The sequence below is a fragment of the Hyla sarda genome, chromosome 8 (assembly GCF_029499605.1).
Source record: "Hyla sarda isolate aHylSar1 chromosome 8, aHylSar1.hap1, whole genome shotgun sequence".
NCBI classification, from domain to species: domain Eukaryota; kingdom Metazoa; phylum Chordata; class Amphibia; order Anura; family Hylidae; genus Hyla; species Hyla sarda.
Window position 1 is genome coordinate 158,369,216 of NC_079196.1, and position 24,907 is coordinate 158,394,122.

A 24,907-nucleotide genomic window follows, 5' to 3' on the forward strand; every position below is an offset into this window, starting at 1 on the left:
GCGGAGTTGAGTACAGAACTAAAGGGGGTGAGAGGGGGGGGGGGCTGGATGATGTCGAAGGCCGCAGTGGTCTTCAACCTGCGGACCTCCAGAGGTTTCAAAACTAAAACTCCCAGCAAGCCCGGACAGCCGATGGCTGCCCGGGCTTGCTGGGAGTTGTAGTTTTGAAACATCTGGAGGTCCGCAGGTTGAAGACCACTGTATTAGACATTGACAAGCGGTGATGATGAAGGTGGGGGGGGGGGGGGCTGATGACATGTGGTGATGATGACAAGGGGATGATGAAGGGGGGGTGTGGGATGATGACAAGGGGATGATGAAGGGGGGTGTGGGATGATAAGGGGATGATGAAGGGGGGGTGTGGGATGATAAGGGGATGATGAAGGGGGGGTGTGGGATGATAAGGGGATGATGAAGGGGGGTGTGGGATGATAAGGGGATGATGAAGGGGGGTGTGGGATGATAAGGGGATGATGAAGGGGGGTGTGGGATAAGGGGATGATGAAGGGGGGTGTGGGATGATAAGGGGATGATGAAGGGGGGTGTGGGATAAGGGGATGATGAAGGGGGGTGTGGGATGATAAGGGGATGATGAAGGGGGGGGATTATGACAAGGGGATGATGAAGGGGGGGTGTGGGATGATAAGGGGATGATGAAGGGGGGTGTGTGGGATGATGAAGGGGGAGGATGATGACAAGGGGATGATGAAGGGGGGTGTGGGATGATAAGGGGATGATGAAGGGGGGTGTGGGATGATAAGGGGATGATGAAGGGGGGTGTGGGATGATAAGGGGATGATGAAGGGGGGTGTGGGATGATAAGGGGATGATGAAGGGGGGGGGATTATGACAAGGGGATGATGAAGGGGGGGTGTGGGATGATAAGGGGATGATGAAGGGGGGGTGTGGGATGATAAGGGGATGATGAAGGGGGGTGTGTGGGATGATGAAGGGGGAGGATGATGACAAGGGGATGATGAAGGGGGGGTGTGGGATAATGAAGGGGGGTTGTGGGATGATGACAGGCGGTGATGATGATGATGATGATGAGGGTGTTAATGATGGGGGTCTGGATGATGACAGGGGGGATGATGTATTTCCCACCCTAGGCTTATACTCGAGTCAATAACTTTTCCTGGGATTTTGGGGTGAAATTAGGGTCCTCGGCTTATATTCGGGTCGGCTTATACTCGAGTATATACGGTAACAAAAAAAGTATATGTTTAAATGTATGCAATCATATAGATGTGTATACCACAAAAAAAGATACAATAGAAATGTAGGTAACATTGAATCAAATTATTATTATTTTTTTTGTTTGTTTTTTTAAGTAAATACTAAGTGTGTGTGTGTGGTACACTTGTAAACTTACCCTTGAAATAAATGTATATAGGACTCATAGCATTCATATTGTGCTATATTCAACCAATGTTTGCATGTTTTACAGGACAGTAAAAGCTTGCCTTGATCTTCTTGTAAACTGGCTCCATGCCTACATAGATAATCAGGATGCCGGGAGCAGAGCTTTTTGTGATATTACCTTCCATGGGCCCTTCTACGCTGCTTGCCAGGCTGCTTCTATACCCTGATTTTCCGTCATAAGCAGCTCTTAGATGGCAACTTGCGCAAAGGTTTGTGTCCAGTTATAATGTATGTACTTTACAGTATCAAACTTCATACATGTAGGGCAGTCTGTCAGCTAGTAAATTTAGGAGACTTGGCTGCAGACACAATGCAGGTATTAAGTTTTTTTATTTTTTTTATTTTCTTGCAAATACAAACATCAAGTAAATAAACAATTACATTCATAATTACTTTAAAAACACCGTATTTGTTTTTATACATCCCCCCCCCCTTATCCCTCTATTACCTTCAACCCCCCATCCCTTCTATCTTCTAACTCCCCCCCCCCCCCCCCCTTTTAACCCTATCCCCTCCCTCCCCTATCGTCAGCCTGGTATCCTTACATATGATACTATTCGTATTTTATATCCATCTGTCCCATTCTTTTGTATTTGCTACCCTTTTCTTTTTACCTAGATAGTATATTTCCTCATATTTTCTAACTCTATCTATTGTGGACAACCATTCATTTATGTGAGGTATCCGTGGAGAAAACCAATTCCTGAGGATAATTATCCTATCCAATCCTAATAAATTATGAGTTAGTATTGTATTCCCCTCAATTTCTAGCCCCAGCAATATCGTAGTGAAGCTATGTTTTGGGTTCATTTCTAGATTTTTTTTCCAACTTCCCTAGAACTTGTCCCCAAAACCCCTGAATCTTTACACACTTCCATATCATATGTTCTATATCTGCATCTTCCCTTTGACATCTGGAACACTTCGATTCTGATCTTGACATCGGTTATCCATCAACATGTCAAACAACGCATGGTTTTCAATTGCCCACCTAGGATTATTTTTTTCCGCCTGAAAAAAGGCCCCTTTAACCGGTTGATAGGAAAATCCATGTCTGTCTTCTAATTTGTATCTGGAGGATAATTCATTCCAGGGGCGGAGGCATTTATTGTTTACTATTTGTTCTACTTTGGAGATTCCATTTGCCTCCCAATTCACATATTCTTTCAATGAATATACCTCTGGGAAATACATATTGCCCCAAATTTTCGAGAATCCCAGACTACCCACCCCGGTTATTATCCTTGTTGCTTTCCAAACCTTATTAATCATTGTAAAGAAGAGTGCTCCCAATTTTGCTTTCTAAATCTCTTTTCCCTTCTAATATTTCCCATATAGAGGCGTTTTCCCCGTCCCATTATGTTCAGGAAGGCATTTATCATCCCGTCCTCTGAGCGAAGCATATTTAATTGTGATGCAAGGTAGTACAACTCAAAATTGGGTATACCCATCCCTCCTAGTTTAACTGGTGGATTAATCATGTGCTGTTTAATCCTGACCTGTGCTCGTCCCCAAATTAATTCATTTGTGCATCTCTCTATTTCTTTAAAGTTTTTCTCTGGGATCCAGGTTGGGGCTGCTCTAAGGGGATGAAGTGAGAAGGGGGGCGGAATGTAAATTGCTGCTATCACCGTGTCAACACCCTCCCAGTTGCAATATAAAAACACATAGCAGCCTTTTGGATCGATTTCTACCATATACTCTTGAAACCCCACCGTGTGATGGATCAGAACAGACCCCTGAGAAATAATTAGAGACAGTTGAGTGGTATGTTATTTTAGCCCATTTTTTCCTTATTAAACTCACTGATTCCTTTGTTAAATGGGTCTCAATTAGAATTATTATTGCTGGAAGGTAGTTATTTATTCTATCAAATATAGAGCATCTTTTCTTCTTCTCCTTAATACCCCTGATGTTCCATGCAATTATTTTCTTACTTCCTATTTTTTTACTATCCAAAGAGAGGTAATAGCTAAAAGTGTGTACACAGGCTGACGGTGGCCCCTTCCCCTCCCCCCTCCCTATTCCCTCCACCACCCCATCCCCATTTCCCCCGTTCCCCCCCTTGCCCTCTTATCTCCTTCACAGCCATTTGCTGCGAACCTAAACTTACACTAGCCTGCCCCCCCCCCCCCCCCCCCCGTTCCGGCCCTACCCCCCCCCCCCCCCTCCTCGCCCGCCATACTTCTCTCAAAAAAGATTCCTCAACTCTACAAACCTCTACTTCCCAGCCATTTATCGATCTCTTTCTCTGAGTGAAAAAATAGGATTTGATCATTATCCTTGATTCTCATTCTAGCTGGGTACAAAAGGGAGAATGATATGTCTGCTCCTCTGAGTCTCCTTTTAATCTGAACAAACTGCATTCTTTTTCTTTGTGTTTCCCTTGAAAAATCTGCAAACATGGCTATCTTTGAGCTCCCTCTCTCTATAGCCCCCCCCCCCCTTCTCTAGACAGTTTGAGAATAATGTCCCGATCTTTTGAATTTAACAGTTTAACTAGCAGGGTCCTTGGTGGGGAGCCCGGCACCGGTCTCTTCATTGGGATCCTATGTGCTCTCTCAACACAAAAGTTCTTGGTAAAACTATGAACACCAAATGTCTCTACTAAGAGAGTTTCCACAAATTTAACTGGATCTTCTCCTTCATCTCCCTCTTGAAGACCTGTAATGCGGATGTTAGCTCTTCTAGAGCGGTCCTCCAGATCTATCACTTTAGATTTAAGAAGGGAATTTTCCTTTTTCATCTCATCCCAATCCTTATGCATTTCAGAGAACTTTTTTTTTCCAGTGTAGGGATGGCTTTTTCGATTTGTTTAACTCTTCCTTTAAGTCATCCCTTATCAGGGAGATATCTGTACTCAGTCCTCCAACTTGGATTGTAAGGTCAGCAATCGCTTTATTGCATTTCTGAACTTCTGCTAAGATTGATGATAATACTGGGGTGCTGTTCTCTCCTGTTTCTCCATCCTCATTTCCTTCATCTGTATTTAAGGGGGTGTATCTTGAACCTCCTATCTGTGGGGGGTTTTGTGTTTGTGTACGAGTCTTTACACTATCATGGGGGGGATTTAAGGTATTTAGACAGCGGATTTGTTTCAGGGCCCCCTGATCTTCTGGGATTAATTTTCGGTGACATGCTGAGTATCTTACATCACTCCAGAACCCAGATTCATAACTAAGAAAAGCAGCAGAAAAAAGAAAGGGGTAATAAGTCATGTTACCTTCATCCTGGTGAGAGGTGCTGTATTCCATCAATTGTAGATAGAGGGCGTAGGGAAGAGAGGGACGAGAAAGGGAGGCATAGTCACTCACAGTCAGTTGTTCTTTTCAGAAAGTTGAGAAAGTTCGCAGATCAATAATCGTTCCAGCTGCAGGGAAGAGGGAGCAGACATTTGCATTTAAAATGTTGCTAATTTCCTCTTCAATATTCTTTTCTCCCTTCTCTTTTCTCATTTGTTCCTTCACATCCCCCCTCCCCCCCCCCACACTCCCATCTGTTATATGTTCAGTTCTCCCCAGAAGTTATAACTTTATACAACTCAAATCCATAGTTTAAGGGAGTGTGACCAACACCTTTCCTGGTGCTCGCCCCTCTGTGTGTCTCCAATCCAGTTGTCACACAACCAATCCAGTTCATCTACACGACAGCACACAGGGGCAAAGGGAAGAATCCTCCATTTGAGGCAGCACCCCTGGATACGGTCTCAATGGAAAAGAGGGGGTAGAGAGAAAAAAGACCAGAGTAAATAGAGCCATGCATCACTTTGTTCCTGATTCAGCCTCAAGCTTGCCACTGCTGTGGGTCCCCTTTTCCGTTGTCTCGCTGCACTTTGCGCTTAATATACTAGCGGAGTCTGTAAGTAAATGTTCCATAGTTCCACCCTTCCACTTTTAGCCAGGCCATGCCTCTTAGCTCCCCTGTTTAGCTTATCCGGAGTACCGCCCCCCCCCCCCCCCATATTAACATTGCCTTTACGTAGCGTAGCTGAGCACTTACTGCAATACCGGGATGTAGCTTCTAAAAGCCGGAGCAGCCGCGCGGTAGCTTCATGCCTCGCTCCTCACCCAACGCCGGCTTCCTTCACTTCCGGATCACGCTCCACTCCCAAACATCGCGAGATTTCAGGGCCGGAGCAACTCTGAGGTGGAGGGGGGAGGAGGAGGGAGAAGAGAGGGGGGAGAGCAAGGGGAGCACCAAAACCTCGGCAGCGGGGGTCCATAATCTATCGCCAGCTTTCCTCCAGGGTAAGTGGCATAATACCTTATAGTTTGCACCCAGATCTCCATTGCTGGCTAACGGCGGGTGGGCGGGCCGGGCCCGTGAGGCCGACGGGTCACGTCATCCCGTCACGTGCTTCCTGATGCAGGTATTAAGTTCATTTTCCCTAAGCACACAAAGCAGTGAGAAGGCTTTACTGTCCCTTACTTTCGGAACTAGTAAACTGGGGCTAATAATAAGGTATAATGAAAAATGCTGTATCTACTTTAAATTTAAATGCTTTCTTCTGATTCACCTGACCTACCACCATTTGAGTATTGAGCCCCAGGTCTAGTACTCAAATTTTTGGGTCTGTAGTGCAGTTCCTATAGCGTGCCAGATCAGTAATAAAGCTACGGCACTTTGCCTATAACCCAACCTCCTGACATGGATTACTTAGACTATGTTCACACGCTAAGGTTTTTAATTGCAATTATTGAAAACAAAGCCAGACATAGATTTGAATAAAAGGAGAAGCCTCAGTATATCTTATAGGTGTCCTCAATATATAATAGATTTCTATTCAGTTAGTGCAGTTAAAAAGCTGATCTGGTGAACACAGCCTTAGCATATGAATATCTTTTTCTGGTGGGAAAACCTCTAGGATCCAGCTGATCATTTTAATTGGCTTTAAAAATTGAGCAATGGCTGTGGTTGTATGCTTTGTGAAAACATATAAATCCGTTAGTAAGCCACAATTGTAATACATTATATTTGTGTTGTGTTAGGGCTGTCCTACTTGCAAGGTCTGAATTTTGAACGAATCGTGATGTGTCAACTGAATCCTCTGAAGATTTGCCTGCCTTCGGTAGTTAATTTCTTTGCTGCAATCACCCGGTAAGTTCAAACTGAAGAAATATCCCATCTGCCTACACAGACCCGAACATCGTATGTGTTTTTTTTTCTATTGTTTTGCTCTTTCTTATACTAACAATATGACAACTGCCTGAGTATTTGATGGCTGTGGTAACCGGACTGTGCTGATGTCTCATGTGTTCTTCAGGAAATACCAGTTGGTGTTTTGTTACACCATCATTGAACGCAACAACCGACAGATGATCCCCATCATCAGATCAAGCATTGGAGGTGACTCTGCTCAGACATGCTCTAACCCACTAGACAGCTTCTTTCCTTTTGATCCTTGTGTTTTGAAAAGGTTTGTATTACAAGTTGGGCTATCATATCTTCATATTAGCACATAATACTGGAGGAATTTCCTTATATACTGTTCACACTCCCATGTAGTATACAATACCACAATGACAGCTGCCTACAGATCATGGCATGCTCTGTCATTTTATTTTGTTTTGACCATTGGTCTGTATTGGGGACTAAAGTTGAGCACCTCTTCTTCAGTGTGTTTTGATACACCCTTGGTAGCCATTATCAGTGGGTTTATAAATCATGTATGTGTACATCTTTTTGTAGATATTTACTATATTTTCTAGTAAATATTTTTTTTTTCAGGTGCAAGATACTCATAGATCCAGTTTATCAGCCTTGGGAAGAGGCTAATGCTGAGGAGTTAAAAGGACCCCAAAAGCCTGTTAAGGTATTTACCTAAGGTTTGACATCTTATGCCAGTGATTTACTGTATCATTTTAGACATGACAGTTGTTTAGTTAAAGCAGGTCTACACAAAAAATAGGTGGGGCCAAAATAAAAATAGGTTATACTTCACGGGACCGCACATTCACAGTTTTTTTGCAGAGTATTCCACATGGGAATTCTGCTGTATGGCGGCACTCACTGGCTGCACTGTGTGTGTGGGCGCAAGTCCATTGCTGTTCTCCTGCCTGTTCTGCAAAGTTCAGCATGGTGAGACACTGCACATGCTGAGCGGGATAGTTGCTATGGCAACTTTGTAATGCCCAGCAAGTTCCATGCACAAGTCCTATTCTAATTAATGGGACTCGTGCATGGAACCCAATGAGCTTCAGTACGGTTGCCTCAACAACCAATACAGCCCAGCATGAGCAGCATCTCTCCACGCTGAATTTTGAAGAACTTTCCCATGTAGACACACAGCTGGGCCATAGTCATAGTGGTACTGTCCATAGTGACGGCACATTGGCTGCATTACTAACAGCTATGTCCCTTGTGGGTTTCCATACTTGTTTTAAAGTGTAGGAGGCAGCCGATCTCCTCCTGCACAAGTTTTGGAAGCCCAGTGTCATGACCTCCTTTTGCACAGGTCATGGAAGAGGTTGTCTTCTAATGCAGCTCTGGTCAACGGCTGCCCTTAGTTGAGCTGTACATACAAGTCACCTCAGGGTTAGTCATGGATGGGGACATGGCAGATGCATGTGCAGCTGCTATCACCACCCTTACTGTACGCCCAGAAGCATCAACGTCACTTGTAACGTTATGTCAAGAAAGGTTCTAGTTTAGGACCTTCCCTGACATCACAGCTTGAAGGTGTATTCTGGCCAAAAAAATCTTATCCCCTATCGAAAGGAATATTGGATAAGATGTCTGATCGCGGGGGGCTGCCGCTGGGATCCCCCACGATCTCCCTACAGCAGCCCGCATTCTATGCATAGCTGTGTCTGAAGTTTCAGAAACCGCCGGGCTTCCAAGACAGGGACTTGATGTCACGCCACGCCGCCTCCATTCATGTCTATGGGAGGGAGGCGTTGCGGCCGTTACGCCCCCTCCCATAGAAATGAATGGAGGTGTCGTGGCGTGACGTCACGTCACGTCCCCATCTCGGAAGCCCGGGGCTTTCTGAAACTTCAGACGCAGCTACGCATAGAATGCGGGCTGCTGTAGGGAGATCGCGGGGGGGTCCCAGTGGCAGGCCCCCTGCGATCAGACATCTTTTATACCCTATCCTTTCGATGGGGATAAGATGTTTTTGACCGGAATACCCCTTTAATGATTTCAGTCTGCAGACAGTATGTTTTGCAAATAATGGAACCTCTGCAGTTGCCGAACAGGGGTCGCTAGTATCCCTTTGGAATGGATTGGTGATCATCTGTGCTCAATGCTGATCCATTGTCGGACCACCAGTAATCTTATCCCTTTTCCTGTGAATTTTGGATGAGTGATAATTGCAACACTACCCGATTAATTTACACCAGTGGTCTATAACCTTTACTAGCATACCATACACTGGGTGCTGGCTATGTTATACTGCTGACATTTGCCAGCAGAGGCTGGGATCAGAGGGAACTCTGATCCGCCTGTTTAATCCTTGATTGCAACTGCAGTATGTCCCCAGTTAGTGTAGGTGTGAGGTCTGCCTGCAGCTGTTGTTATATGGGGTTTACGAGCTTACGGTTTATACATTGAACTTGAAGGGAACCTGTCCGTGATGGGGAGAAATCTGTCAATCCTCTGCTGCTGGGTAGGGTCAGTGCTGACTCCTTTCTGGCCGCACACTTCCTGCTTCCGGTTGTAGGTTCTGTGAGCCTACACTACAGCATATCTGTCCCTATGTTATATTGCCATCAGCAAGGGCAGCATAAATTAAATATTAATATTAAAACTATGTGCAGTATAGTATAAAGCCCTCTTAGTGATGGCTGCAGGCCTGTGAATATTTACAGCTATGCATCAAAAACAGAACTCTAACTACTATAGTTATGTTAAAAGGTGTCTTTTTTTTTTTTTTTTTTTTTATATGGCCTTACTTCATAGGGTTTAGTTCTATGGCACATCCCTGGCAGAAACAGTCTGCTGATATTCTCCCCTGTAAAATCTGTTATCCACAGGATGGTATAGATCAGTATTTCCCAACCGGGGTGCCTCCAGCTGTTGCAAAACTACAACTCCCAGCATGCCTGGATAGCCTTTGGCTGTCCGGGCACGCTGGGAATTGTAGCTTTGCAACAGCTGGAGGCACCCTGGTTGGGAAACACTAGTATAGATGATATGTTACCATGTGCTTATAGCACTTAAGATTTTTTTTTTTATTGAATCTGTATAGTATTTTGTAATTATCTTAGATGACCTATTTTATCATGCAACTATCTTTTATACTAGCCTGGTGCCACCCCAGATGATGATGATGATTTCCTCAAGGGAGACACACCTCAGAATGACAGCTTGGTTGGGATGACACCAGGTTCCTTCGACCCTTATATCAAGAGCCCAACAAGTAGTGTGGGTTCACCACCTTACAAGTTCCTACAGCGGCCGTTCTGACCTCCTCAGGCACTTGAATTCAGAAGCTCTCTCCTCAAGAAGATGCCTCTTAAGGCGCGACTTGTGATGTCACAGGTGTCACAAGCTGTGCGGGAGCCAGGAAGGCTGCGCAGAGGTTATGTATGGACAGCCGTTGTTGGAAGTCCCTTTCTGTTCTTTAGATCAATAGTGTCCTGTTGATCTGTGATACTACTGATGGTTTAACTGCAAAGTGTATCAGTGGCGATCATAATCATATCAAATCTAACCCATCTGATAATTGCCAGTCACCCAGAGGGTATTGTCAGATTGAGAAATCATCTTATTTTCTCTAATATACTAGTGTGTGTGTTCTGATGTTCTTACACACAGTTCAACAGTGCAATAATGTGTATAAAAAAAAGTCGTTGTTGGGGATATATGAGTTAATAGAGGGGGAGGGTGGGGTGGAGGGGGTCCTCTGTTCAGGATCCCAATCGCTTGGCTTATAGTGGAAAGCAGATTCAAAGGGCGCCTCTCACTTTGAGGTCCAGTCCTGCAGATCACCTACTAATGTTAATAAGCACTGTGAAATGAACTACAGGGAACGTACTGGCACGTACTGCTAGTTTTCTCCACAGATCAATTCCAATACCCTGGGGGTCCTAGCAGGGGGGCACCTTGCAATCAGCTCATTAACAAGGGAATTTTTTAAAGAGGAGATCCCCTTTAATTACATAAAGTAAAGGGAGTTATGTTGTAAAGGTTTTCTACTCTTTTGGGACTCCCCTTTATAACCAAAGAAGCACCTTGTGTCATGGCTAGGTTTTTTAGTTTAAGATTTATACAGTCATGGCCGTAAATGTTGGCACCCCTGAAATTTTTCAAGAAAATGAAGTATTTCTCACAGAAAACGATTGCAGTAACACATGTTTTGCTATACACATGTTTATTCCCTTTGTGTGTATTGGAACTAAACCAAAAAAGGAGGAGAAAAAGCAGATTGGACATAATGTCACAATGATAAAATTATTGGCACCCTTAACTTATTATTTGGTTGCACACTCTTTGGAAAATATATCTGAAATCAGCCGCTTCCTGTAACCATCAATAAGCTTCTTACACCTCTCAGCCGGAATGTTGGACCACTCTTCCTTTGCAAACTGCTCCATGTCTCTTATTGAAAGGCGCCTTTTCCCAACAGCAATTTTAAAATCTCTCCACATGTGTTCAGTGGGATTTAGATCTGGACTCATTGCTGGCCACTTCAGAACTCTCCAGCGCTTTGTTGCCATCCATTTCTGGGTGCTTTTTGACATATGTTTGGGGTCATTGTCCTGCTGGAAGACCCAAGATCTTGGACGGTGGGCTGTACAGTGCGACCCAAAATCTGTTGGTAATCCTCAGATTTCATGATGGCTTGCACACATTCAAGGCACCCAGTGCCAGAGGCAGCAAAACAACCCCAAAACATCATTGAACCTCCACCGTATTTCACTGTAGGTACTGTGTTCTTTTCTTTGTAGGCCTCATTCCATTTTTGGAAAACAGGAGAATGATGTGCTTTACCAAAAAGCTCTATCTTGGTCTCCTCTGTCCACAAATGTTTTCCCAGAAGGATTTTGGCTTACTCAAGTTCATCTTGGCAAAATGTAGTCTTGCTTTTTTTATGTCTGTGTCAGCAGTGGGGTCCTCATTGGTCTCCTGCCATAGCATTTAATTTAATTTAAATGTCGACGGATAGTTCACGCTGACACTGATGCTCCCTGAGCCTGCAGGACAGCTTGAATATCTTTGGAACTTGTTTGGGGCTGCTTATCCACCATCCGGACTATCCTGCATTTACACCTTTCATCAATTTTTCTCTTCTGTCCACATCCAGGGAGATTAGCTACAGTGCCATGGGTTGCAAACTTCTTGATAATGTTGCGCACTGTGGACAAAACACACCAAAAAGAGAAAATTATGCACAGGACTGTAACATTAACGTTAAAATATAAATTGTATTGAATCATATATAAAAACATGATAAAATATATAGCAAAACATAGACAATACAAAAAAGAAAAGACAAAGGCACCAGGATACAGCGGAAAGATGGGTATAAGGACTGGCAAAGTGACTATGCATGTAATAACAGAGGTGGCCAATGTGAGCTAGGGGGTACATGTCAGAGGGATCAAGCAAAGGCTTGAGCCTAAAATCAACAGTTAAAGCTAACAAGGCTGCCAAAGAAAAAGAATGTGAAAAGTAACTAAACAACAAAACAGACAAGGGTGCCAGACCATACCCACCAGACCCCAACGATCGTTTCGCTTCTAAAGTGCTTCCTCATGGGGCATCTGATTTATCATGTTTTTATATATGATTGAATAAAATGTATATTTTAACGTTAATGTTACAGTCCTGTGCATAATTTTCTCTTTTTGGTGTGTTTAGTTTTCAATGCACAGTTGCTTACCTAGTAGTAAGGTTTCTTTTTTGGTGTCTATTATGCACTGTGGATAAAGGTAAATCTAGATCTCTGGAGATGGACTTGTTACCTTGAGATTGTTGATATTTTTCTACAATTTTGGTTCTCAAGTCCTCAGACGGTTCTCTTCCCTTTCTGTTGTCCATGCTTAGACTAAGTGAACTCTCCTTTTTATCTGCTTTCTGGTGTGATTTTTTTTTCTTTTATTATATTGCCCACACCTATTACTTGCCCCAGGTGAGTTTAAAGGAGCATCACATGCTAGAAACAATCTTATTTTTCCACAATTTTGGAAGGGTGCCAATCGTTTTGTCCAGCCCATTTTTGGAGTTTGGTGTGACATTATGTCCAGTATGCTTTTTTCCCCTCCCAATACACACAAAGGATTCCATGTGTATAGCAAAACATGGTTTACTGCAATCCTTTCCTGTGAGAAATACTGAATTTTCTTGAAAAATTTTAGGGGTGCCAACATTTACGGCCATGACTGTAACTATGCATGTACTATGAAGAATAATATACTGTCATGTATTGCCAGAATATTCTGGCGAAATCCTGGCTGTATGACCATCATTAAGCATAGATATGTCTGCCACTGTCAGTTGCACAGTTGGTATACACTAATTATTAGCAATAGAAGGAAGGCTAGGGCAACACATTATTGACTTTGCACACAACACAGGTCATGCCCCCAAAGATATCCTGCTGCATTGCAGTAAATAAAAGTGAATAGGGTCACATTACATCACACAAGTTGCCAGAGATATATCAAGGATCATTTTATGTTTCATCAGTTGTGATACAGGCATTCCACACTGTGATCTGGCCTCATGATCTGTGTTGTTGCCAAAGTTGCTGTGTATCTCTAGCCTAAAAACATGTATAACTATAATTTAATTGAAGAAAATTTGTCAGGCTAAGCATATGTCATCCATGATCTTGTGGTCATCACTGCATGTCGCAACCAGGAGGCTCTGCCATCTGCACATGAATTAGTGTCATACTGGTCGACCTGTTTTTCATTGGGTAACATTTATTAATTCCATTTCATTCATGTTCTTGAATTTAAATGTGGTATTTGTAGCAAGCTTTATTGAAATGAATTTTTTCATAATGTGTCGGTAAAAGTGGATATTTATAAATTCCCATCAGTCCTGTTCTGAATAAGCAATGCTTTTATCCATGTCTGTAGTGAGTAGACCTGGGTCTAGTGCAATGCCGGTCATGCCGGGAGTTGTAATTTTGCAACATCTGGGGGTCCACAGTTTGGAGACCACCGGCTACTGGTTTTACAATTTTCTTAGTGTGGTGTTGTTGTCTCACTTAGATGTCTGATATCCTGATGTTTCTATTCTTTTGAAAAACAACATTTGTGTTAATTGCAGTGTGTATGTGGATGGTTTTATTTGAATAGGCATGGTCCTTTTCAAAAACTTTTTATATAATGTAGATCAGTGTTTCCCAACCAGGGTGCCTCCTGGGACTTGTAGTTTGGCCACAGCTGGAAGCACCCTGGTTGGGAAACAATGATGTAGATAATATATGTATGAATATAGGGATTTGGTGTACTCTATCTACCCTTTTGTCCGAGAATTGTCCTCAATGAACAGAGCCCTGCTTGTCCACCCTCACTTCCTGTATTTTGTCTCAGCCAAGACACACAGGCAATAGCTGCAGGGACAAGACAGCATTTTTCAACCAATGTATATTACAAATAAACATATAATGTTATCATCTACATACATTTTTTTTTTTTTATACAAATGACAGGTACACTTGAAAGACCTTTTGTTTGTAATAATTTGCACACAAGCACTAATAAATGTTCCTGAAATGCTTTATATTATTATTATAAATTTATTTCTGTTGAATGTGGCCATTAAAATTTGTTTTTAAAAGGACTGTCAGCTTATTTCAATGCCTTTTAATCTGGCACTGTCAGTAATTTGGGGGTGGGTTACAATTGCTTAGAGATTCCTATTAAAGGCCAGTGTTACTGTTTAGCAGATATTGTAATCATTATATCAATTTTCCAGTATAGTTTCTGTATCGATTCCTCATTGTGTTCCCCTGACCCCCTGGTATTTCTATTCAGGATGCTCCCCCAGACCCTGTGGACTCTGCTATCCCTCCAGTTTGGGTATCCTCCCTCTCCCAGTCTTTTTCTGACTTGGCTCAGGTCTCCGATTCCGTGGTAACTGCCTAGGAGAGGTCCTCCCTATGCCGATCCTCCAGGGAGACTCGCTCTCCCTATACTAAAGCGTAATTGGGGCATTTCATCCGACTCATCTACTGAGTCTTCTAGCAGACATAGGCGCTCCCCTCACAGGCATCGCCCCTCTGCTACAGCTTGCAGCTAGCATCCCTCTTCTAGAAGACGCTCCCCTGGTCGCCACTCTGGGTCTCCAGAACCGCGTACCAGGTCAGTGTCTCCCTCTTCCAGGGCTGCCTCCATTCATTCCCACTCACCTGGAGAACTTGTAGATGAGGCTTCTGATTCCGCCTCTGATTCACAGGACCAAACAGATACGACTGACACAGTGGACACATTAGTTTCGGCCATAAGGGACACCTTCCACCTAAAGGACCCAGGAACTTCGGATGTAGTTCCAGAAGTTTCCGTTCACTGTGCCCGTCCGGCACACAAGGTTTTCAGCTCTCATGCTGAATTTGAAGCCTTGCTGGAGTCCGCCTGGAGGCATCCTGACAAGAAGTTTCAAGAAATAAAGAAGGTTCAAGCGCAATATCCTTTCGCCAAGGACCTCATTACTGGGTGGACTGCCCCTCCAACTGTGGATCCACCGGTCTCCCGCCTGTCTAAGGCGACTACCCTGCCATTGGCTGATGCAGCTTCTTTTAAAATTCCGGCGGACAAGAAGGTGGAGACTTTGGCAAAATTTCCCTTTGAGGCAGCAGGTTCTTCCCTTCTTCCTGCGCTTGCTTCTGCCTGGGTGTCAAAAGCCCTTTAAGTCTGGGCTTCCCAACTCTGCCAGGGTATTCTTTCAGGATCCCCTCGGAGGAATTGGCTGACTTAGCTCTCCAAGGCTGGAGATTTTCTGTGTTCTACTTCCATGTAGTCAGTCCGCTTTGCTGCCTTTGCCACAGGCAACCTAGTGGCCCTCCGTCGATCCATGTGGCTCAAAGCCTGGTATGCAGACGCCGCCTCCAAGAAGTCTCTGACTGACCTTCCCTCTACTGGTTCTTGGCTTTTTGGCAAGCGCCTAGATGAGATTCTCAGAGGTGACGGGCGGAAAAAGTTCCTTATTACCTCAAAAAAAGGCCTGCAGTACTACTTCCCATCGGAAGTCATCCTCTTTCTGGTCCTTTCAGACTTTTGGCTCCAATAATGGGTCCAGGCAGGCGCCTTTCGCGGGACAAGAAGGCTCCCTCCTTCCAGACCCGTCTCTCCTGGAAATTGGACAAATGTGCCGGCCATTTTGCGGCCAAATCGGGCACCTGCAAACCTACGTCTGCCTGAAAGGACGCCCCCACCCGCAGATTTTTCTCGGGTGGGAGGTCGTCTCTTACTCTTCTGGGATGTCTGGACCACGCATGTGCAGGACTCCTGGGTCAGAGACGTGGTATCCAACGGACTCCAGATCAAATTTGCCTCCCTTCCAAGGGATCGCTTTTTTCTTTCCCAGGCCCCCCGGTCCCCCTCTCTAGCAAAGGCACTTCAGTCCTTTCTCATCCAGGGAGTAATTGTCCCTGTTCCGTTTTCGAGGTTTCTATTCCAACCTCTTCATGGTCCCCAAGAAAGGGGTTCTGTACGCCCAATCTTGGATCTCAAGCACCTCAACCAGCATCTTCTACTCCGCCATTTCCGCAAGGAGTCCCTCCGTTCGGTCGTAGCGTCCATGGATCAAGAGGAGTTTCTTTCTTCGGTGGACATCAAGGATGCCTACCTCCACATTCCAATATTCCCCGGACATCAGTGGTACCTCCGCTTTGCAGTTCCAGAAGGCCATTTTAAGTTTGTGGCTCTCCCCTTCGGTCTGACCACTGAGGGTCTTCACCAAGGTCCTGGCACCTGAGATGCCCTTTTACGGAAAAGAGGTGCCTCAGTGATTCCTTATTTGGATGACCTCCTGATCAAGCTTCCAACCAGTGCCCAGAATCTGGAGAGTCTCGGTCTCACCCTCAAGGCCTTGTCCTGATTGACCATCCAGCCGAAGCGAGACAAGTCCAACCCCTCTCCCACCCAGTCCCTGGTTTTCCTGGGGCTCCAGTTCGACATGGCATCTGCCCGGACAGGCGGCTGACTCTTCTGTCAGGGGTTCAGATACTTCGGAACCCTGCCCCAGTTTCCATTCGCTTTTGCATGGAAGTCCTGGGTCGGATGGTGGCGGCCATGGAGGCCGTCCCATTTGCCCAGTTTCATTACCGTCCTCTTGAACTGGTGACTATATCCCGATGGGACAGGTCTCCGTTGTCTCTCGATCGCAGGATCGTTCTTTCTCAGAGGTCCCGCCAGTCCCTTCTGTAGTGGCTTCATACCCCCCTGCTTCTTCAGGGGCGCTCATTCCTGCCCCTTTGCTGTCAAGTCATCACGACGGATGCCAGTCTTTCGGGCTGGGGAGGTGTTTTTTTTAGGGACCGGACAGTCCAGTGCCTTTGGTCCCCCCGAGAGGCCCTTCTCCCCATCAATATATTGTAACTGAGGGCAATCTATCTTTGCCTGCTACATTGGGAGATATTGGGAGATACTTCTTCAGGGCCGCCCTGTTTGTGTCCAGTCGGACAACTCCACTGCTACAGCGATGGCTGAGGTAGCCAAAATTCTCCTCTAGGTGGAACGCAGAGTTCAGGCCATCTCAGCAATTCACATTCCAGGAGTAAACAACTGGGAAGGGGACTTTCTCAGCCGGTTCTCAGCCGACCCCGGCGACTGGTCCCTTCATCCGGAGGTGTTTGCAGAGATCTGCAACCTCTTTGGCACTCCAGAAATGGACCTCTTCGCGTCCCACCACAACCAGAAGGTTCCTCACTTTGTGACAAAGTCTCGGGACCCCTTGGCTCTAGCCGTGGATGCCCTGGTGATCCCTTGGTCGGGCTTTGCCCTACCCTATCTTTTCTCTCCCTTAACTCACCTTCCCAGGCTCCTGAGGAAACGCCAAAGCAGATGGCCTTCCCGCCATTCTCGTGGCTCCGGACAGGCCCCCGGAGGGTGTGGTATGCTGACATGGTCAGACTCCTGGACGACGTACCGCTGCACCTCCTGCTTCGTCCAGACCTCCTATCTCAGGGTCCCCTGTGCCACCCCAATTTACCGTTGCTGCATTTGACGTGGCGGTTGAGACCACGGTTCTAAAGGCCCAGGGCTTCTCTCCCCAGTTGATATGCACCATGCTGAGGGCACGCAGTCGTCCTCTGCGATGATTTACCACCGTACCTGGCGGTGTTATTTTCGTTGGTGTGAATCTGTCGTTTTCTCCAGTTTTCCCTTCCCCGACTTCTTTCCTTTTTGCAGTCGGAGCTGGAACAAGGGTTGGCTCTAAGCTCCCTTAAGGGCCAAGTTTCGTCCCTTTCCGTTCTCTTTCAACATCCTCTAGCGTCACATTCTCATATCCGGACCTTTCGTCTGGGAGTGGCACACGCTGCCCCTCCTTATTGGTCCCCTACTCCCCCATGGGACTTAAACTTGGTCCTAGGTGCCCTGCAGGGCCCTCCCTTTGAACCTCTCAGGGACATTCCTCTTCGCCTCCTTTCCTGGAAAGTGGCGTTGCTTATTGCTTTTAGGAGAGTTTCAGAGCCGGCAGCTCTCTCCTGTTGTTCTCCCTTCCTGAGTGTACACCAGGACAAAGTTGTTTTCCGTCCGGTTCCGTTCTTCTTACCAAAGGTGGTTTCAGTCTTTCATCTCAGTGAGGACATCGTCCTACCGTCCTTTTGTCCGGCTCCATCTCATCCTAAGTAACGGTTGCTCCACAAACTGGATGTAGTGAGGGCTGTTCGGACCGATCTCTCACTTCTTTTTGAAAGTGTGACTCCTTTTTTGTTCTTACGGAAGGTCGTCGTAAAGGACAACCTGCTTCAAAGGCCACCATTTCTCGGTGGATCAGATCTGCTATTTCGGAAGCTTACCGCTGCAAGGGGAAGACCCCACCCTTCAGGGTTTTTGCTTATTCCACTCATTCTGTCGGGGCATCCTGGGCTCTCCGCAGCAAGGCTTCGGCCTCACAGATCTGTAAAGCGGCCATATGGTAGTCTTTACACACTTTCACAAGGTTCTACCAGGTTCATACCTGTGCATCCGCTGATGCTAGTCTGGGCCGTAAGGTGTCCAGCGTCCACCTGACTGATTTCCTTGCCCACCCAAGGGACTGCTTTGGTACATCCCATGGTCTGTGTCCCCCAATGGAGCCTATAGAGAAAAGGAGATTTTTATGCTTACCGTAAAATCTTTTTCGGAGGTTCCATTGGAGGACACAGCACCCACCCTTCTTTTCTCTGGGGTTCCTGGTTCAGTTACCTGTCTGAGGGTGTGTTCAGTTAATTTTTTTTATTCTGGTTTCTCAGACAGTTTGTGGTTTTTTCCTGACCTGTCGGTCCTCTCTTATTGCTCTGGGACTAAAACTGATTAGCTCAGGTGCCTGTAGGTGGGTATACCTTGCTGGGAGGGGCCGACTTTTCTTGTTGCCATAGTGTCAAGCCTCCTAGTGTCAAGCATATACGCATGGTCTGTGTACCCAATGGATTCTCCGAGAGAGATTTTACGGCAAGCATAAAAATCTTATTTTTTTTTTTTTTTTTTAAGGGCAGGATAAACGAGGGGTGCTGTCATGAGCTAATGAAAAACAGATTATTGGGGAAGTAATCTATCTTTACCTAATCGCTCATGACAGCACCCTTGGAGATTTAGAATAGCAACCAATCAGGGCGGGACTACCGCCTGAAGGAATTAACGTCAAAAGGAAAGATCAGAAACTGGATTTAACTGTAATCTATAGTGTTTTAAAAGTATGTTTTGAGGACCATGTAGCTACCCTACAGATTTGGTCCAAAGAGGCTTCAGCCCTCTCGGCCCAGAAAGAAGCCACTGCTCTGGTAGAGTGAGCTGAAAAAAAGGTGGATCCTTATTCTTTGTAGTGTAAGCTAATGTAATTGATGCACTGATCAATCAACTAATACTGTTTAGAAGCAGTCTTGCCTCTATTAGGGCCAGAAAATTGAACTAAAAGATTCTCTGTAGAACGAAAGTCCTTAAAAAGTATCAGGACTCTACAAAGGCGTCTTCTGACATCAAGGTTATGGAACTTGACTTCCCCTTCATGTCTCGGCTCATCACAAAAAGAGGGAAGAATAATCTCCTGAGATATATGAAACTCAGACCACTTTTGGCAGAAAAGATGGTAACGTTCTCATTATTACTCTGTCATCTAATATCTTGGTATAAGGAGGAAAGGCAGAGAGCGCTTGCAGTTCCCCTACCCTCCTAGCCGTTGTTATTGCCAGAAGGAAGCACATCTTGAGTGTGAGCAACTTGGAGATAGAATCCAGAGGTTCGAATGGTGGTCCTGATGAGGCATCTGACACCAGATTTAAGGGGGAACAGTAGGTCTTGATGGGGATTTAATCTTGTAGCCCCAGAAATAACATTTTTAACTAAGATATCTGCTAACTTGAAGTTAAAGTAAATAGAACGCAATGTATGCAATAGGTTATGCGTCTCAACCAGAATTTATGGAATTCACCTCAGCATCAGAGATCAAAATAATAGTTAGATAACAACTAAGTGTTCCAACATAAAGGTGTGCTTAATACATAACTTTTACTAGATTTCTATTAAAATCCACCAATTTCAAAAAGTGCCTGTGTATACCAACACCAAATGATAAATCATCATAAAATGGACTTTGCATTTTATGATGATTTATCATTTGGTGTTGGTATACACAGGCACTTTTTGAAATTGGTGGATTTTAATAGAAATTTAGTAAAAGTTATGTATTAAGCACACCTTTATGTTGGAACACTTTTAGTTGTTATCTAACTATTATTTTGATAACTTGCAGTTAAAAAAGGAACTAAGAGCTGAAATTAGTACTTTAACCCCTTAAGGACGCAGGGTTTTTCCGTTTTTGCACTTTCGTTTTTTCCTCCTTGCCTTTTAAAAATTATAACCCTTTCAATTTTGCACCTAAAAATCCATATGATGGCTTATTTTTTGTGCCACCATTTCTACTTTGTAATGACATCAGTCATTTTGCCCAAAAATCTACGCCAAAACCAAAAAATAAATCATTGTGCAACAAAATTTAAGAAAAAACACCATTTTGTAACTTGGAGGGCTTCCATTTCTGGCAGTAAATTTTTGGGTAAAAATAACACCTTCCCTTTATTCTGTAGGTCTATACGATTGAAATGATACCCTACTTATATCTGTTTTTTTTTTTTCATACTTCTGGAAATAATCATAACTACATGCACAAAAATTAATAAGTTTAAAATTGTCATCTTCTGACCCCTATAACTTTTTTTATTTTTACGTATACGGAGCGGTATGAGGTCTCATTTTTTGCGCCATGATCGGAAGTTTTTACTTTCAATAAGTTTTTATTGAAATTTTTGTTTTCAGTGAAAATAAACAAGCGCCAACATGGCACAAAGAACAATGGAAGAAAAAAATTACACAACATAATGCACCTGACAGAGGTCATAAAGCATAAATACACCGTTTGATCATGAGAGTTCATGTAAGAATTAGAACAGCAAAATAGAGTTAGACTTTCCCACCTACAATGTGGAATTATGTTCACCGAACAAGGGTCACACATAAACTGTGAAGGCCTGCTGCCCCGAGTTGCAATATACATTGCACGTAGGAGTTGGAACTCCAAAGAGAGTGGAGCCCTTCATCCCTAAATGTCTCTACAATAGGTGGAAGAAATCCAAAGGTTCCACCTTCTGTAGAACGTATCGAATTTGCCTGAGCCTAGAGAGAGAAAATTTTTCATATGTTGTGTTCAATTTATTCACTACAGCTTCTATGGAAGGTATGTTGAGGGATTTCCAGTGGCTCGTGACAGCTATCTTTGCAATTCTACATATAAGACAAAAAAGATCCCTGTGTGGGGGCGGAATATGATCTATGTTCAGGAACAGGAGGACCATCTCAGGGGACCAATGAAGAGTGCAGTCTAAGACTATGCTAAGAATCTTTTGACATTCTGCCCAAAAGGGTTGTATCTTCAGGCAGGACCATAGGATGTGTAAGAGGGAACCCACAGCCACGCCAACAGAGATCCAAGGATCCCAGGTAAGCTTTGGCTATCTTAATCGGGGTGAAATGCCACCGAAAAATAGTTTTGTAGGCCCTTTCTAAGTGTGAGCATTGAAAGGCTTTGTGAATTTGTTTAAATGCCTGACTCCATTCCTCCTGGGTAAAAGAGATATTTAAATCTGCTCCAGAGGCGTAAGGGGTAAGCGATATGGCATACGTCAGTGGCCAACAGAGCTAAGTAGATAGGTTTAATGCCGGTAAGGTCAGAGGCGAGAAACTTGATAGCATTAAAGCAGTTCCTATGCATAGTGGGTGTCAAGGAAATGTTGTATCTGGAGATATATTTGTAAAACTCTCTCGAAGGTAGGTGGAATGTAGATCGGAGAGACTCAAATGTCAATAATTCTGAGCCGTCAAGAAGGTATTTCACATGTGTCACTCCAGCTGTCATCCATGTCCGTAAGTTTAACCCCTTGGGAACGGAGCCCATTATGACCCTAAGGACGGGAGCATTTTTTGCAAATGTGACCACTGTCACTTTAAGCATTAATAACTCTGGGATGCTTTTACTTATAAATTTGATTCACAGAGAGTTTTTTCGTGACATATTCTACTTTATGGTAGTGGTAAATTTTCGTAGATACTTGCATCATTTCTTGGTGAAAAATTAAAAAATTTGACAAAAAATTTGAAAATTTAGCATTTTTCTAACTTGGAAGCTCTCTGCTTGTAAGGAAAATAGACATTCAAAATAAATTATATATTGATTCACAAATACAATATGTCTACTTTATGTTTGCATCATAAAGTTGACATGTTTTTACTTTTGGAAGACATCAGAGGGCTTCAAAGTTCAGCTGCAATTTTCCAATTTTTCACAAAATTTTCAAAATCGGAATTTTTCAGGGACCAGTTCAGTTTTGAAGTGTATTTGAAGGGCCTTCAAATTAGAAATACCCCACAAATGACCCCATTATAAAAACTGCACCCCTCAAAGTATCTAAAATGACATTCAGTAAGTTTGTTAACCCTTTAGGTGTTTCACAGGAATAGCAGCAAAGTGAAGGAGAAAATTCAAAATCGTCATTTTTTTACACTCATGTTCTTGTAGACCCAGTTTTTATTTTTACAAGTGGTAATAGGAGAAAAAGCCCCCCCAAAACTTGTAACCCAATTTCTCTCGATTAAGGAAATACCTCATGTGTATGTCAAGTGTTCGGCGGGCGCAGTAGAGAGCTCAGAAGGGAAGGAGCGACAATGGGATTTTGGAGAGTGAATTTTGGGGGGCATGTCACATTTAGGAAGCCCCTATGGTGCAAGAACACAGAAAAACCCCACATGGCATACCATTTTGGAAACTACACCCCTCAAGGCACGTAACAAGGGGTCCAGTGAGCCTTAACACCTCACAGGTGTTTGACGACTTTTCGTTAATATCGGACGTGTAAATGAAGAAAAAAATGTTTCAGTTTTTTCCTCAAATTTACCATTTTTACAAAAGGTTATGGGAGAAAATGCCCCCCAAAATTTGTAACCCCATCTCTTCAGAGTATGGAAATACCCCATCTTAGGACGTAAAATGCTCTGCTGGCGCACTACAATGCTCAGAAGAGAGGGAGGGCCATTGGGCTTTTGGAAAGAGAATTTGTTTGGAATGGTAGTCGGGCCATGTGTGTTTACAAAGCCCCCCGTGGTGCCAGAACAGTGGACCCCCCCACATGTGACCCCATTTTGGAAACTACACCCCTCTCAGAATTTAATAAGGGGTGCAGTGAGTATTTACACCCCACTGGCGTTTGACGGATCTTTGGAACAGTGGGCTGTGCAAATGAAAAATTTAGTTTTTCATTTTCACGGACCACTGTTCCAAAAATCTGTCAAACACCTGTGGGGCGTAAATGCTCACTGCATCCTTTAATACATTAAATGAGGTGTTTAGTTTCCAAAATGGGGTCACATGTGGGGGGTCCATTGTTCTGGCACTATGGGGGCTTTGTAAACACACGTGGCCTTCAATTCCGGACAAATTTTCTCTTAAAAATCCCAATGGTGCTCCTTCTCTTCTGAGCATTGTAGTGCACCAGCAGAGCACTTTACATCCACATATGGGGCATTTTCTCACTCAGAAGAAATGGGGTTACAAATTTTGGGGGGCTTTTTTTTCCTATTTTCCCTCGTGAAAATGAAAAATTTAGGGTAACACCAGCATTTTAGTGAAACCTTTTTTTATATATTTTTTTCATTTCCCATCCAAATTTAATGAAAATTCGTCAAACACCTGTGGGGTGTTAAGGCTCACTATACCCCTTGTCACGTTCCGTGAGGGGTGAAGTTTCCAAAATGGGGTCACATGTGGGTATTTATGTTTTTGCGTTTATGTCAGAACCGCTGTAAAATCAGCCACCCCTGTGCAAATCGACAATTTAGGCCTCAAATGTACATGGTGCGCTCTCACTCCTTAGCCTTGTTGTGCGCCCACAGAGCATATTACACCCACATATGGGGTATTTCCGTACTCAGGAGAAATTGCGTTACTTTTAATTTTCACAAGCAGTAAAAGGAAAAAAAGACCCCCAAAATTTGTAGCGCAATTTCTCCTGAGTACGGAAATACCCCATATGTGGCCCTAAACTGTTTGCTTGAAATACGACAGGGCTCTGAAGTGAGAGAGCTCAATGCGCATTTGAGGACTAAATTAGGGATCACATAGGGGTATTCTACAACAGTGATTCCCAAACAGGGTGCCTCCAGCTGTTGCTAAATTCCCAGCATGCCTGGACAGTCAGTGGCTGTCCAGAAATGCTGGGAGTTGTTGTTTTGCAACAGCTGGAGGCTCCGTTTTGGAAACACTGCCGCACGATACGTTTTTCATTTTTATTGGGGGGGGGGGGCAGTGTAAGGGGGTGTATATGTAGTGTTTTACCCTTTATTATGTGTTAGTGTAGTGTTGTGTTTTTAGGGTACATTCGCACTGGCGGGTTACGGTGAGTTTCCCGCTAGGAGTTTGCGATGCGACGAAAAATTTACCGCAGCCCAAACTTGAAGCAGGAAACTTACTGTAAACCTGCCCGTGTGAATGTACCCTGTACGTTCGTTCACATGGGGGGGGGCAAACCTCCAGCTGTTTCAAAACTACAACTCCCAGCATGTACTGACTGAGGAGTTGTACTTTTGCAACAGCTGGAGGCACACTGGTTGGAAAACCTTCAGTTAGGTTCTGTTACCTAACTCAGTATTTTCCAACCAGTGTGCCTCCAGCTGTTGCAAAACTACAACTCCCAGCATGTACTGACAGACCGTGCATGCTGAGAGTTGTACTTTTGCAGCAGCAGGAGGCACACTGGTTGGAAAACCTTCAGTTAGGTTCTGTTACCTAACTCAGTATTTTCCAACCAGTGTGCCTCCAACTGTTGCAAAACTACAAC

The 24,907-nt window shown here is 44.2% G+C and overlaps 1 protein-coding gene across 1 annotated transcript in view; it reads left to right on the forward strand.

Annotated features, from left to right (window-relative positions):
• RRN3 (RRN3 homolog, RNA polymerase I transcription factor) overlaps nucleotides 1-14,158 on the forward strand; it is a 59,691-nt gene extending 45,533 nt beyond the window's left edge. Inside the window, 6 exon segments of the mRNA XM_056533444.1 lie at nucleotides 1,448-1,572; nucleotides 1,575-1,631; nucleotides 6,411-6,519; nucleotides 6,686-6,838; nucleotides 7,150-7,234; nucleotides 9,670-14,158. Of these exon segments, the coding sequence (XP_056389419.1) occupies nucleotides 1,448-1,572; nucleotides 1,575-1,631; nucleotides 6,411-6,519; nucleotides 6,686-6,838; nucleotides 7,150-7,234; nucleotides 9,670-9,831 (691 nt within the window). The 3' untranslated portion in view covers nucleotides 9,832-14,158.
• Nucleotides 14,159-24,907: the final 10,749 nt, after the last annotated feature.